Below are 17,281 nucleotides of genomic sequence, written 5' to 3' on the forward strand. Positions count from 1 at the left end.
TGTGAATTTTTTAGTTCATGTGGGTATCTGTGTATTCTCGTGGGTGAGGACATACACCTATCAGAATTCAGAGATGATTCTGATTTGGTATTTTCGTGTGGAGACTGCTTGTCTCCTGATAATCTTTGTTTCACAGTTTAGTGAGTTGTGGTCAACTTGAGAGTAAGTACTGTTGCTCTTTCCACCACTTCCTGACATCATAGATGCCAAATGCATGGGACAGCACGAGGTTTCCTTGAGGATATCACCATGCTATTTCATACACAGAAGCAATAGTAACGGGATTCTTCAAAAAAAACCCGTAATGCCCTTTTATTTTTTCCATGATAATGGACATGTCTTGGCAGAACCTCCAAGGGCTTCCCCTGCACACTCTCCTGGCCCATCCTTTGTCACACCGGCCAGCCTCTGAGCTTTGGGTCCTGCTCTTCCTCCGTCTGGCCTTCTCTTCCCTTTCTTTTACTACTGGGAAAATTATCCATTAAGATCAAATAAAACATCACCTCCATCCTTTCAAGACTTCTTCCAAGGAAAAAGTTCTTCATCCTCCAATCTACTTCCACCTGGTTTTATCTGAACTTGCCCTCTAGTGCCGATCTGGCACAGTAGTGGACTTCCATCAAGAGGGAATCTGCTGCGGGGAAGGACAGAGGATCTGGTTTATGTCACTGACATCTAGCCCAACACCCAGAACCAGCGAGGCTGAGTGACACTCAGTTTGGGGTTCATGGCAGCCTCTACCCCTTGCTAGGGAGGTTTTTCCAGTAGATGTTCTAGTAGGTGACTTGTCCCGGCCTCGTCCATTTCTTTCTTGATGAGACTGCCTCCAGGAGCCACTGTGAGCCTAGAGTATTCTGTAGACCTCTTTCTGGTTTCGGTTCAAACCTTCATCCAGCTTCTCATGGCAGTGCTGCATTTTATTATGTGAGTCAGCATTCTGCATCTGCAAGGACCACCCTACCTAACAAGCACTCTGTATCACGATAATCATCTGAGAACTAGGACTCATGTCAACAAGTGCATACAGGTGTGTCTCACAGTACCTCTGGAGAAGCAGTACTTTTGATCATGCCAAACTAAAAAATGCCTTGTTCTGAAGGTGTTAACACAAGACACACATAAATGGTATTAGAGGTCACAAAATTCTGTCACCTGAAAGGTTTCCTGTGACTTTTCAGGACTTTATATCTGCTATCACTTCACCACGAGCATCACACATTGCCCACTGCAATGAATGGCTGCTTTTGGCCCAGAAATGAGACTCTGACACTAAATGGTGATCAATATCTCAAAGTGCACAAATGAATTTTCTTGCTAGTTTAAAAGACACTGGAGATTTTAATTTTAAAGAAGTTTCTCCTTATTTTGGACAAAATGGATGTTGATTATAAGCAAATATAAACATGCATGTAGATACATGTACATATAACATGTAAATTATATATGAGTAAAATAGCAATAAGCTACAAAATGAAAGAAATACACACACCTCCACCATCCCCCTCCTAGACAGAAATGATTGCAACTTATAGCAGGCATATATCCTTTCAAATCTTCTCTCTCCATATTTATGCACAGCTTTGTTTAACCCTTCAAAAATACAGTTTTTCTACATTGATGTTAGAATCAGTTAGGGCGCATGTCAGACAGCCAAACTCCTAGAGCCTCTAAGTGTCCTGAGAGTAGATAAGTGTCCTTCCCACTAATGTGAAGGTCGATGCTTCTGGCAGCCCTGATCTGTAGTCTTTAGAGGCTCTGAGATCTATCGTGTTCTCCTCTTTGGGATAATTCCTCCTTCTCATGGTCCATGATGTCTTTTCCTGTCCATCGTCCAGGAGCAGAAAAGGTGCAAAGAAGACAGGGTAGGGGAGCATGTCCTTCTTTCTGGGGCCCACTTAAAAGTCATACACATCACTGTTGCTCACCCCCCACCCTTTGGTTTATATCAGATCAAGTTAAAACCCAAAGTGCGAGGGAGGCAGGAAGCTTACTATATTTGTGAGACAACAACAAATTTCAAATTCTCTGCAAACAGTGAAGCCCCTGATTACCTGCACTCGATGACCGTGCCCACTGCCCACCTTGGCACAGCATGGACAAGGAGAACAGGTGTGGGCACGACACCCACCTGTCTCAGTCTGAGTACTGTTGTACAATAGTTTATCCTCTGACTCAGCATGACCTTTTTCATTGCCAGCACATGATTCCCAGCAAGGTTGGGGAAGGACTGCCAGGAATTCCACGGTAGGGGTGTACCATGATGTGCGATCCAGTCCCTGATGGTCAAAAAATTTGGTTGCTTCCAAATTTTAACTAATGTAAACTGTAATACACTTATGTAGTTGAATCTCACCTATACCCTTAATTGCCTTTCAAAGATAAATCCTTAAAAGTGAAATATCGAGACCAAATGAATCTGGATACATAAGCCAAAATTTGTCTTAATCACGCTGGATGGCAGTGATAGCTGAAGTACACTTGGATTTGATTTATCATCACTGATGTATCTGCCCTTCTTGACATTCTTGATGCTTTTAAGTTCTCATTTCTTAATATCACAGGTTGCGTTTCTTCCAGTTTTTATTTTATTAGTAAGCATACTTTTCTTTTGCTGCTTAATACCATTTCTTTACCAGCCATCTGGTTATTTGAGCTGCTGCTCATTCCTCATGGCTGGCTCCGGCTCGGTCTCACTGTGCCTTCACCTCACCATATGCTGGGAGCTTGGTGACTCAACATATGATATTTCATGTCCTCAAAGCAACAAGTCACACAAACCTGCAAAATCACAGCTGTCCATTTTCATGCAGTGACTCTCCTTTATCACTGCCCATGATTGAATGAGATTCTCCTCCTACTTTGGCACCTCAGAGAAAATATATCCCATCACCTAAAAACGCTATTCTTCTGTAAAGTCTTTCAGCAACTTTACAGACTTAAAACTCTGATTTAGGCTTCCCATTTACTTTCCATATTGACATTTAACCATTCAGTGCTCCATACCATTAATAAATACTCTCTGTTTTGATCCCTGGGTGGCTCTGTCAGTTAGGTGTCCAGCTCTTGATTTCAGCTCAGGTCATGGTCTGAGGGTCACGGGATTGAGCCCCACATTGTGCTCTGCATTCAGTGAGGAGTCTGCTTGGGATTCTCTCTCTTTCCCTCTCCATCTACCCCTCTTCCTCCTCTCTCTCTAAAAAAAATAATAAATCTCAAAAAAATGCTCTGAGTTTTATACTACTAGATCAGGGTTTCTCAGCCTTGCCACTCTTGACATTTCAAGCCAGATAATTCTCCCTTGTGGGGGCTGTCCTGTGCGTTGTAGGATTTTATCAGCATTCCTGGCCATTACCCAGTAGGTGCCAATAGTTCTCCCTCCCCCAGTTGTGACAATCAGCAATGTCTCCAACATTGACAGTTGTCCCCTTGGATGATAAAATCCCTTTAGTCAAGAATCACTGTATTAGACTGGCTTTGAGACATGTATCACCAAAGATAGAAAAAAAAATAAGACTGCATTCAGGATAATCTGAGGGGGGATGGCATGTTAAGGACAAAGCCCCTTTAAAAGGAAGGTAATGGAAAAAATAAATAAAAGGTGGACAATGGAGAGATTCTTGGACCAGGTTCCCCAAGATGTGGATGAGAAGATAAGAGCAGAGAGAGTTCTAGAGGGGTGTTAGTGGTGTTCTGGTTGGTTCCATCACAATGAGTAGGAGAAAGAGCAGGCAAGCCTGGTGATGTGGACCAGCCCTGTGGGGCACAGCACGGTGGGCTCTTCATGCCACTCCCTGAAGTAGACAGCATCACCAGTCTCCCTCCCACCTCTTTCTGAGAGATGTGTGTCGCTTGGCTCCACACCAACAGAAATGAATCAGCAAGGCTATCCCTGAATCTCTTTAAATCCTATACTTTAAGTATATTCTCCCCCTTTAACACAGGTTTCTAATCTCTCAAATGCAAAACCCTTCATATCTTCTTCAAGGAGAGCCTAGAGACAATGTGTGCCACATAAATGCAGCTCATTGGGCTCCAGCTCTGTCCCCTCTTTGCACACACTTAGCCCCACTGTCATCAACATCTTCTAAACAGCACCCATCTTCTAAACAGGGGACTTGACATACCTGAGCTACCCTCTTCTTCAAAATTCCCAAGAGTCAACACAAGAGTCATCTCACCCCTGGCTTTTTATAGCTGCTCAGAGTGTCTTCATCACTTCTATTCCCTGCCTCCCTTTCCCTCATCCTCAAAAAAGATGGAAGTGATCATGAAACTCTGTAAAGGGAGAATCTATTAGTAATTCCGCTGTTCAACCCAAGCCAAGCCAAGATGGCAGATAGGGGATGGACTTGCAGGTCCATTGTTGCTTTTTTAAAGGATGTAGTACAGGCTGGAGCCTGCTTAAACCAAGCCCTGTGTGAGAGAATGTTCCTGACACCTCCCATCTTCCAGTCATCTCCTCTTCTGACATGGTGCGAAGTGGGACTTCAGCTGAGAGGGAAGGGTGGGATTTTAAAGTTGAATGTCTCCCTGTTGCTGCAGATCCATGCCCTTTATGATGCAGTTTCCTTGGCCTGTTGTTTATTTCAGCACAATCCCTTTAAAACAAGCAGCCTGCACATGGGCAATGACAACGGTGCCACCTCATTGGGAGAGAAATATGGGCAACAGAATTGCATTGCTCCGGAGAAGAAACCTTTTCTTTTTGTGTTCCAAAGATACAGATGAGCCGGAGAAGCTCTTCTCCGTGGATTTGCATGGCTGTGACAAATGTGAAAGAGGAGCGCAGTCTCTCAGTGCCTCTGGGCTGTAGATCCTTCCCCTGCATCCGGGGAGCACCCCTTCTCCGCATCTCTGTGGCACCCAGCCAGGCGAGGCGGAAGTGGAGGCTGGGCAGGTGTAAGCCCGGTGGAGAGGAAGAGCTGAAAGTCTCTTGTTAATTCTCCTCATTAGCAGGGGCTTTGTGGATGCAGTAATTCGAGCACTCATGAGCCACCATCCCTGAAGGAAGACCATGTTCACTAAGTCTCTTGATTGATGGGCATTTTTACTTTCTGGTTTGGGGACTTTGTGTTTTTGTCCCTACCTTGCATCTTTCTCTTCATATAAGGAGCAAATGGCTTCCACTTTTCCATCCTGAAGCCAACTAAGAAATCTTTTAAGTAGAATTTAAACAGTACGGGGAAGCAAAGTATTAAAGACAAGTCCAAAGAAAAGACTTTTTTCTTGTTTATTTTTAAGTCACACATTGAACACAGTCCCACACATGTGTGACTCTCTTCCCAAGCAGACAGACATTTCTTACCAGTGGCTGGCATCTCTCTCCTCCCCTGACTGACCATAGCAGAAAGCATCGTGTCCAGATTTCAGCAGTTCCTAGGCTTCTAACATGGAGGCTTGTTATCTTCCTTTCCAAAAAGCTTTGAGAACTACCTTCTTGAACAGAGAATACCTATTTTCAATTCAATACAATTTTAGAAAGGGAATGATACAAACTGTTGACTGATTTGTGTTATTAGTGTTAGTCTTACAGTTATACATTTAAGACCAGTTAAGAAAAGTGCTAATAGTATGTTATTGAGTGTGGCACTGTTTAGGGTGATAAAATCAATTGATTTGCTCTGTGATTTACTGTCAACATAATCCTGCCACACTGTCTCCTTGCTTTGCTGACAGCCTGCCCCGAGAGAGCTCCATGGCAGAAAGGTCGTAGAGTAGCTACAGGATCCTGCTACACTGAATTTACTTAATGCTTACTGTGATTACTGCTTAGTCTGCTCAGGCTACCATAACAAAACACCGTAGACTGGGGGATTTCAGCAACAGGCATTTATTTTTCATGGTTCTAGAGGCTGGAAATCCAAAAACAAGGTGACAGCAGATTCAGTGTCTGTTGAGAGCCTGTTCTTGTTTCACAGATGATCTCTTCTTGCTGTGTCCTTATAGGATTGAAAAGAGAAAGTTCTGGTCCCTTCATTTCAGATTTTAAGAGATGTGTCTTGTATTTAAAATTATAAATGGGGTATGTCCACTTTGCTGATAAAGTTGCATATCCCATGACTTTTCATGGATCCTCACTCTAGAATAAGCTTAGCACTAAAAGTTTACATGTGCAGAATTTTCATCACCTAGGTCAGATACTGGTGTCACCTTCACCCTGTGATCCTGTTATTGTTGATTTTCCAGGTGACATAATGTTGAGCATGTCAGCACACTCTTCAAGAAGACTCCTGGTCTTTTTATAGGTGGCGAAAATATATTTTTAATGGACAATTGGTAATTCTTTCTCTATCAACTCAGTAAAAGGTTGAAATAGCATACCCAGATAAAGGGCAGATACATTGACTGGCTTTGAAATAACTCTTTTTATTCAGTATTGACATACTAGGGTGCCATCAGTGTTCTGAAATAGCAGAGAATCCCCTTTGAACTCCATTTCTAGTTGCCATCAAAGATTATCTGTATTCACATCAGTTTTCAGTTTTCCTTTTATTTCCTTCAGATTCTCTCTGTAGCCATTAAGGAAGGATTGTAATAAAAGGTATTTAAGAGCTACATAGATCACATGTCAGAGCAGAAGAAAATTGTCTACTGATTTAGCCATTTATCCTATTTTATTGGGGAGAAGTTAGGAGAGGAGAACAAGATGAAACCCAGCAAATGATGGCACAGCTGCTTCTTGTTCCTCTTAGAGTCTGGCTCTCACATTTTGTAATGAGCATGCAAATATTATTTCTGTGCACCTCCCGCTGTTGTGTTAGCTCTCCCAACGTGAGAGGGAAATGCCATCCCTATTGAGCTCTAAGTTTCATAGTTTGATATTTCTGAATATTATCACATCTTTATATGAAAACAATAGCTTAAGACTTCTAAGGAGATGACAAAATAAACAATGGAAAAAACCCACATGAAATAATTTCCCATTTCCTGTTGCAGCAGCAGAAAGATTCAGCACCCCAAGCTGATCTCCCTAGACAAGCCACTATTACCCCTGCTCCATCACTGAAGTCAGAACAACTAGTCTCTCCCTGGTGCTATCTTCCTGTCCAGTGTAGTGAGCTCATCTCAGAGAATGAGCCAGGAGCAATGTGACAAGACTGTTCACTTCCCACTTTGTTATTTTTCATATTTAAAAGAGACATGCTTGCTGGTTTCATTAGTAGGCTTGCACAGGTGCAGTCATTTCAGAATGGTTTAGAAGTAGCTTTGATTAACAGAACAAGCAGATTCCCCGACCTTGAGTGTCCTTGTCACAGAGTTAAAATTGAGTGACATTCTCAGTGAAAATAACCTTTCGTGGGATGTCCAACATCCATCCATGGGAAATTCATCTCTGAGCTTTAGCCTTCACTTAAACTAAGTTGTGTCATAATTGAGAAAAAGAAGATATGGGTCTTTAATTTTTTTCTTGGAAAATAATGAAATTCTTGAAGTGACTTGTGATAGTAAGTAATGTTACATTTTTACCATTAGCATTTCCATTTTTATGTTACAAGGATATGAAGTAAGCCTATATTCCAGTAAAAATTTCAAAACTAAGAAACACAGACTTTGAATTATGGCTGTGATTTTTGTATTTATACATACATATATACACAAGTGCACATATATGTAGATACATGAGTATCTGCAGGAAAGTTTAGTAAATGTCGTATAGACTATATCTTAAGCCACCATTAATAAACACAAATAAGCAGTTAAATAACACTCCCACCCTGAAATTACAAAGGATTATTTTGTTTTACTATTATTTTTCTCAGAAGTGAATGTGGGAGTATTTTTTTCTAAACATAGAGTTTACTTCATTTCTACCCTCATTATATTTACTGGCTTCATTTTTCCCAAAAGACAAAGGCTGTATCTGACCAAACATCAGAATCACTCTTATGATTTTTAATATTTTTAAAATGATAAGAGTAACAGAAAATTTGAAATGTAGAAAAATGTGAGAGACATAAGCATTTTTGTTAATAAGTTTTTATTATCACACATGTTGTCCTGGGGCATTTTGAGTTATATTAAGCATAAACTCCATACTACTTTGCATCTTTGTTCATTTCACTTTTATTGTAATCATTTCTCCACATTGCTACATGGTCTTCATAGCTATCATTTTTAATGGTCTACTGATATTCCCTTATGCAATAGCAATAGTTTTTAAATTATTTCCATTAATTTTTAATTATACATTCTCCTGTTCTTCATTAGACTCAATTCAAAGCAAACTGAACTGTCAGAATTGCTGTAAGATCTAAATTTGCCTTTAGCTAGGTCAATGCATCTAATAAACCATAGCAATTTTCTCTTGTCTGTACATTCCTGAGATCTGTTTGATGCCTATAATGCCATGATATAATTCAAAAGCAAACAAATATTTTTTATAAGTTGCCTAAGAATTTATCAGTTGGCATAAGAAGTGAGGGTGAAAAAAAAAAAAAAAAGAAGTGAGGGTGTTTGATGTTACTCTGTACAGTGTTATGCCAGTAGCATGCTAACTGTAAGACATGCTGCCTTGACCTTTAACCTTCTTCCACTCTGCCCATCAAAATTAATTTATTTTTTCTTCCTTTTTATAGCAATATGTTGGCACTGTTCTTAGAGAGCTTATGCATGCAGCTGGCAATTAGATTCACTTATGTACCTGCTCCACCACCTTCCACTTTCCATCATAAGCTCTTGGTGGGCAGGAGTAGCTATCCTATTTTTGCCCTACTACGGCATTATCCTACCTGTAATAGATGGTCACCAAGTTTTTAAACATTCTGCTCCGGTTTTGGCTACAGTGTTTACAAAAGGTGAAGTTGGGAAGTGTAATGATATTAAAGATGTTTACTCTCTTATTTTTCTTTCACCAGTGGGATGGAGTAGGACCTCTTCCAGACTGTGCAGAACCACCAAAAGGGATCCAGATGCTGTGGCACCCATCAATAGTCAAACCCTACCTCACACTGCTCTCTGAGTGCTCAAACGCAGACACGCTGGAAGGGGCGGCAGGCGCCCTGCAGAACTTGGCTGCAGGGAGCTGGAAGGTATGACTAGTTCATTACAATAAAGAGGAGATCTGGAATTATGAGCACATCCTTAGAAAGGAATAGAAGTCCAGTTTTGAGATCTGCAATTACAATGCAGTTTGTGAAAATGTTAGGGAAAGACCAGTTACATTGAACTTGTGGACACAGAAAAATATTCCTTTAAAAATTCTCAAGGGCTCAGGGGTCCTTGAAGATCTCTACAAAATATAGATGAACAGATGTAAGTATAGTCATTGAAAATGCTGTGATATGCTTTCCACTCTATTTGTGTAGCTGAGTTATTTTGTTTTCAGGGGAGATATAACATGTTGATGCTTTTCAAAGCTCTATTGTTGACTGTTAGGAGAGTTAATACTCAAGCACCTTGTATCAAAACCCCTGTGAATCCCTCTAATGTTGTAGTTGGTCCTGTCTCCAAAGGAAAAGAACCATTTTTAACCTATGGGCTTACAGAGAAGAATAGTATTCTTGGGTCTTTTTGGCCAGAATGTTAAAAGTAAAAAAAAAAATGTACGATTCAGAAGGAGATTAGGAAGGCTTTTTCCTCTGAGTTCTTGTAAACACATACTATCCTTGATTGGTTTTCATGGAAAATTTCCACGACCCTCATTTTGGGTCGAAAAGGATTGACCATAGCAAAGAATTCTTGAGTTTGATCACCAACTATTACATGAGCTAATTTGTCTTATTAAAAAGAAAAAGAAGAAGAAGAAGAAGAAGAAGAGAAAAAGTGTAACCACCTAGAATGAGGGCATATGGGGAAAATATCCAGAGAGGAATTTGGACCTCCGCTATCTATTTTTCATTCATTTAATATCAAAGCCTGGGGGTTGGGATGCACATAAATCACTATCTAGCATTCACTTTCTTCAAAACAATGTTAATAAGACACATGGCTACGAAGAGTTCTCAGCTTGGTCCCACAGGCACTGCACACACTGTCCTCAGCATTGTCATGCAGCTACCTCCTCCCTTCTTGTACGAGCTTCCAGCATCTGCCTTCGTGTCACCTCTCACTCTGTCATTCTGTTTCCACTGCTGAAGTCCCAGCTACAGCACTACCTTCTTTCTTGGTGGGACCTCCCAGCTCTTGGGGCCCAGTTCTTGACAACACTTCCCAGAAGCTGGCTGCTGATGTATGGGCAGGCTCATCCCTTCTTTTGAGAGTCTTAGAAATTAACATCATCGTCCCTTTCTCCTCTATCCATAGGTGTCCCTAGTGTTGTACTGAAAGAATTCATAGTGGGCTAGGCTTGAAGTGAAGTTATCTCTTGCTTTCAACTAGAGAAAAGCTTCAAAAGCAGAGTCACATGAGACAGAATTCCAGAGTAGGGCCTTGCAAGCAAGGAAGGAGATAATAATGGAAATCACTTCCTTGAACTAACCCTTAGATCTTACCTCCCTCTAAATTTAAGAGGCTTTGCTTCAAATCACAATTCAAACCTAGGCTCTACCTTTTCTAAGCTCTGTGACCCTGAGCAAATTATAGCACTGTATTGTCTCAGATGTGTCATGTTTAGACAAAAAAGATTGTGGCTGCTTCTTGTCTCACAGCGTGCAGACCAGTCATGGCACTAGATGCAAAGATGAGAGCAGGATGCCATAGGCCAATGGGTTGTCATTACATATGGCCAGAAGGTTTGTCAGCCTTACTTATAAGGAGCATTTGCTATCCTAATAACTCTAGAAGAGTGGGATGATCCTCAGGTAGGGCAAGGGACTGCTAAAGAACATTTGTGTATAGTTATAAATATATATATGTATATATATATTTACATGAGAATTTTTTAATCAAAATAAAATACACAAGCATATGTAATAGTTAATCACATTATCATCATTTATAAACATGCCATATTAAATGGAAGAAAATATATGGGAAGGGAAAATAAACAATCCATAGGGATGATTTAAGAAGGTTATCATTAAGCCAAACACTGATAAATTGTTATCATTTTCAAGAGATTAAAAATAATTTGTACAAAAACCAGAAAATTCCTTCCTTTTAAAATAAAAGGGTTTTACTTTAAAAATCTTAAATGATTAAAAAGATTGATTTAAGACACACAACACCATTAAGTCTTATGGGGGACAGTGCCATCATCTGAAATCTAGAGTATTAAGCATGCATTTTTATAGCACCTGTTGAAATTTAGTGGCATTTGTTTTAGTGTCCTTAACTTTTTATGACCCAAACAAAGGCAGAAATGTGAAGGTAAATACCAGAATTTTACATGGAGACAGGTTTTTATAGACCTCATCATCTGAAACTATAACTTCTCTTTATAGGAAGATCATGCATACTCTTTTTCTGCAACAAATTGGCTAGTAAACTAGATCTTCATATGGTCTTAAATACTTTTTAAACTTTAAGAGACTCATTACTTGGTTAATGAGCATCAGAAAAACAGAACAGTATTATGGCAGAAGCAAAGGGATAATTTTTTTCAAAGCCAACATGGACTTCAGTTACTTTTTTCTCATTTACAGTACAATTATTTTGTTTGTCACAAAATATTAAAACAATTGGATATAGTAGTTTAAAGACTTCCAAAATGTGCATGGATGCTCTTTCAACTCCCATTTATGGGTTATTTATTTTGTAATTGAACTTTGTGAAAACCTAGGGTTTGAACAATAGAAATATATCTGTACTTATTATTAAGTCAAATATTTCAGGTATCTTTGCACAGTCCATTTTTCCCTAAAATGTGGCCTTTTTCTTTTTTTTTTATGTGGCCTTTTTCAAAGAAGCTATTCTTTGCCCATTTACTTTGAAAATAAGATAGAATAAAGAGACATTTGTATATCAAGCTGTTAATATTTAATGAAGTAACATGATAGCAACATAGATGTAGTGAAGGAAGAAACAGAATCTCCAGCCATGTGGCCAAAATGAATAAAAAATAAGAGAACTAGGAAATTTGAGATTTGTCCCAAGAGTCAGGGCCAACAGTCTTGGGAAGAAGGATAATGAATTTAGCATAGCTTAGCAGTTGGAGCATAATGTAAAAGTGAACCAGGGCATCAGTGGAGTGCAACCAATAAAAGTAGAAATCATTGTTTGATAGTGTCTTTTTTCTAGTTAGTGATGTGATGTAAAGTATAAGGTTTAAGTTTTTTAAAAAACCAAAGTTTTGAAAGATTATGGTGAAAATGAGCTCTAAGCATGATCCCTAGTAGGTTAGGAATTGAGTCAGAATAAACACAGAAGTCATATGAGGACCTCGCCCAGTTGGACATGATGGACATGATGAGCCTGAGGCAGGACAAGGATGGGCCCAACCTAAGGAGGAAGAAATGGAGAAGATCCAGGCCATAACCAAGTCATTGACTCTAATAACACGTGACTGACTTATTGATTTTTTCCTCCAAAGACCCCAGTAAATAGTAAGGATAGCAAGGACTGCACCTATACTGTAAATGCCATATGCATCCAAATGGACTATAGAATAAACATGGTTTTGGGTAGTTTGGCATTACTTTCATCATTGTCATTGAATGACCTAATTTTCCAAGCCGTAAGTTATAGAATTCCATTCTGAAGCTGTAGAAATAGCTAAACTTGAGGGACTCTCACTTCCAGCCAAGATGGTTCAGGTTTATAATCCCTTTAAGGAAGAATAACAACTAACATAACCTAGAGAGATAGAAGAAACAATGGTTTTTAAGACACCAAGCATGAGTCAGTAAAGGACTGTGATCTCTGAGAGACAAGAAACAAGCAAGATGAGCCCTCTGAATGCCCCAGCTCACTGCCTTGAGTGAGACTGCCCACCATGGCACCAGGACTGGAACTCCCAGAGGAGCTCAGCAAACTCTGAGCTAAGGAGATGGGGGAGGGAATCTGGGGAGACAAAGGTGACTGGAGTTCATAGGATGGAGTACCAGAGAGGAGAAAATCACACATGGAGAGAGCCCTAGAAATCTGCAGAGCATCCCCAACAAATATTCCTAGGGAACTATCAGAGTGCATGCATGTGAGGGAAACACCCAAGTCTGAGAAAAGAATCTCCTGCAATTAGAGAGAAACTTGGTGCTCACATAGGGATGGGTACAGTGTGCTTCCCGAGTACCAAACAGGAAAACCTTATAATTCATGGACCATTGAATGAGAGCTCAGGAGGATCTTGCCTCCTAGAACTAGACATACAATTAGCCCTGGACTAAATATGATACAGTCTTTCCTATCAATCTTAGAAGATCCAAAAATAGCAATAGTTTCTAAGTAAATTAACTGAAGCCTAGAACAAAGCTTTAAAAAATCTAAAGGAATACAAAAAACATGCAGTACCCAACAGATTAAAATTAAGAATGTTTGACATCTACTTGAAAATAACTTTACCCAGGGGATCCCTGGGTGGCTTAGCAGTTTAGCGCCGCCTTCAGCCCAGGGCCTGATCCTGGAGACCCAGGGTCGAGTCCTGCATCGGGCTCCCTGTGTGGAGCCTGCTTCTCCCTCTGCCTGTGTCTCTGCCTCTCTCTCTTTGGATGTGTGTGTCTCTCATGAATAAATAAATAAAATCTTTAAAAAAAGAAAAAAGAAAAAGAAAAAGAAAATAACTTTACAAGCCAATAAAGAAGCAAATGTAATTCATAATAAGGAGCAAAATTAATCATTCAAAATCAACTCAGAACTGACACAGATGTTAACATTAGCAGACAAGCAGTTGCTATCACTGTATTTCACGTGTTCAAAAAGTTAATTAGAACATGGAAAATAAATAAGATTCAAGTAAAACTTCCAGAGTTATACAATGTCTGAAATGAAAAACACATGAGATGAGATTAAATTAGGCAGGTTGGACATTGCAGAAGAAAAGATTAATGAACTGAATAGAAACTACCCAAAACAAAACACAAAGAAAAAAAAATCACAAATTATCAGTGCACCTCAAGTCGTCTGATATGTATGTAATTTTAATTCCCAAAAGAAAAGAGAAAGATGAACAGAAAAAAAAAATCTTTGGAGTCTTAATAGTTGAAAATTTCCCAAATTTATGAAGACCATAAACTCAGAAGTCCAAGTAGCTCAAGGAAAACCGAATAAAAGCAGCATAAAGAAACTGTACATCATAGTCAAATTGCTCAAAATCAGTAGTAAAGAGAACATCTTAAAATCAGCTGGAGAATAACATTGTATGTCAACTGTTCAAAAAATATATATATATATAAGCAGTGAGAGGAAAAAAGACTTGTACATACAAGGAGAAGAGTGACAGCTGATTTCTCATCAGCAACAATGTCAGTGCGAAGACAGCCAGGCAACATACTGAATCTTCTGGGCCCCATTACATATAAAATTGATTCTGGTTTGGTATCAAGAAGGCACATCCTGTTCTTAAAGGAACCCCTGAGGCACATTATACCCACAGAAGTTACAAAACAAGCAGTAAAAAAATATCCCCATTTGAACTCAGTTTAAGATGTGAGATAACCTGGGAACTGCATTATTAATTACCCGAGCAGTTGGGTCAGAAGGGATTCAAACATAAAAACTTCATATTAACTGTTCTAGCATGATGAGAGCTATGGAGCTCTGTATTCTCTTCTTCTAGTCCTGAGGACAAGCAAGTATTCATAGGCTCTGCATCAAGTTCTAAACCCACACACAGGGACAACAGGATTAAGGGATTAGTTTGGCTTTAGAAAAGACTAGTCAAGGAACATGTGATCACTTCAAGCTCTAAAAGCATTTTTGTAGAAGTGGTTAGAACTTGCTGGCTCAATCGAAAATAAATAAATATATTAGCAAATCTCTGTCCCTTTACAATGAGAATTGCTAGGAGCTTTGATCCTTTTTATATTTCATTTTATATTTCTCTATTTCAACGGAGAATGCTGTTCTTAAATAATAAACGTGGATTCTAGAAATAAACCTTGTCTTTCATCAGCTAAACATGTTTTAATCTCCAGGTATGAGCAGCAAATTGGAAGACAGTTGACATAAGAAGCTGAGTTTGATGTGGTATCTTCCCCATGGTGCCTTCCAGTACAAAACACGAAAACAAAAAGTTCAAAAACCATAATAGATGCTGTGATAGAAATATATACACAAGGAGACACACAAACACACACACACACACACACATGCACACACACAAGCCATGAGGGTGTCTCTAGAGTCATTTTGGTAAAGAAGAGGCCTGGAATAAGGAAGCACACTTCTAAAATCATAGCTAACACTTTTGGACTATGAGTCAGTGATGAGACATTAGCATATCTCATTATTTAGAGGAATGCTAGTGGCTGTAACAGAGGCTCAAATATGCAAGGACTACAACAAGATTGAAGACAGAAGTTATTTTCTCTGATGTAACAGGTAAGGGCATGAGTGTGAGGAGGGAAGCTCCCTCCATGAATTAATTCACCTATGCTCAAAGCTGTTCTACCATCTTCAACATGTTACTTTCAGGCTACTCCTGTGGTCATCATCTACCAGCAGGAAGCAGAAAGAGGACACAGATCTGCAACCAGAAATGTTCTCTTACAGTCAAGGTCACACTTTATATGTTCCTCTCCTATAATCTGGGCTCAGCTCCTAGCCTCCAGCAGACAAATGCTATCCGTGCACTCAGACTGACGATGGTGACTGAATTTTAAGACATAAAATAGACTGAGTCCAGATTCAAGAAAAGTAAAAGTCTTCATTGTAAAAGGACAGAGATTTGCTAATATATTTAATTTATGTTATAAAATAAAACACTTAATGTTGTAGTAAAAACCAATGGCACCCCAGTTACCTTACTAGCCAGGGCTTCAACAAAAGCTATGCCGTATATTTGCAAGACTGAAAGGGTTTATATCAACATGGTCCCTCTGGACTGTGCGTAATATCCCCAGAATGATGTGCTTTCTATCTCCAAAGGAAAAATACGAGATGTAACTCCCTGTCCCTATGAGCCACTGTGTTTATAAAGAAAAAAAGGAGAGATGTATTAAAAGAAAGGCTTTCTGATTTGGGGTCTAATAAGTGAGAATGAAAGACAATTAAATTACTTCTATTTTCTTATATTGAATAAAGAATCACTGAGTCCTCCCTGCCTGTACTTCTCAGTCATCATCTTATTGTTCAAAAAGAAGTATGATCTGAGCTCCCATTCTTGTGCAGGGGATTCAGAAGTGGAGCCTTCTCCAGGATGTTTACACAGCCCTGTCACTAGAGAACATGCAGGAGTCTCGGAATAAGATCTGTGGCATCCTTCCTCTCAGACACCACGCATGTGATCTAACAGGGTCACATTTTATTGCCCAGAAGGCATTTCCCAATGCCATTTGTACACCGTGAAGACACATTTGATAACATACTTGATAACATTCACCAAAAAAAAAAACCTTCTTGTGTTCAGAAAAGTTCATTCTTGGGATTTCAAGAGGTATGTTTTTCCATTGAGAATTACTGATCCTTGAGATGGTTTGAGAGTTAGGAGGACAAGTATACTTGTTGCTGTCGATTGAATGAATGCTTCCTCTACATCACTTTTATATGAGCTTGACCTTCTTTATTTGTTCTTACAACAAAAGCATATCTAAATGCTTTCTGCCCCAGGAAGTTGTCTTGCTTGGACATTAATATTTCCAGCATTGCATAAACACTTGCAATAAAATTCAGTCTTTGCACTAACCTGACTTACATTTTAAAAATAAAAACACTTTAGATATGCAATAGCTGCCATTACCTTCATTAAAATTTCATTTATTAAACTAATTTATTGGTTTAATGACACAAAGGAGTTCTTCTCTAGTCCTCCTTATTACAGATAGAACTTTTTAAAATGGATTTTGAAAACAAAAATATAAAATCCTGCAACAAGATCTGAATTTAAACAGTAGACACCTAAGTCCTATGTCCAACCACAACACAACAAAGCATTTAAATGGCCTTGTGGTAAAATTGCCCAGTTGCTTCATATATCCCGTTGTAATCACCAACCGCACTCCTAGATGAACACAGTAGTTGAGATACAGGTCCACGCTAGAGAGAAGAATGTGAGGCATGCAGCAAAAGCCATGCCCTATCTCCATGTTTCTGAATATTTTGAACATTCTTGTTATAGTAAAATGAGACTGAATAAATAAATAGAAAAATTGGTACTTTCTTCCCTCTTGCCATGAGAATGAGACACCGCGGTAGATAACATGATATCATAAACAAATTCAAAAACAAATTTCAAAATCTTGTGTAACCTGTGTGAAATTCATTACATTTTACAGCTGTGGGATTGTGGTCCTTGACACTACAGGATGCT

General features: G+C 39.2%; 1 protein-coding gene across 9 annotated transcripts in view; it reads left to right on the forward strand.

The window, feature by feature from the left end:
* CTNND2 (catenin delta 2) overlaps positions 1-17,281 on the forward strand; it is a 913,511-nt gene that overhangs the window by 789,348 nt on the left and 106,882 nt on the right. For all 9 annotated transcript variants that reach the window (XM_038583305.1, XM_038583308.1, XM_038583306.1 and 6 more), the window contains one exon: positions 8,856-9,029. In XM_038583305.1, the coding sequence (XP_038439233.1) occupies positions 8,856-9,029 (174 nt within the window). The remainder of the gene's footprint in view (positions 1-8,855; positions 9,030-17,281) is intronic.

Source organism: Canis lupus, chromosome 34 (assembly GCF_011100685.1).
Source record: "Canis lupus familiaris isolate Mischka breed German Shepherd chromosome 34, alternate assembly UU_Cfam_GSD_1.0, whole genome shotgun sequence".
Lineage (NCBI taxonomy): Eukaryota > Metazoa > Chordata > Mammalia > Carnivora > Canidae > Canis > Canis lupus.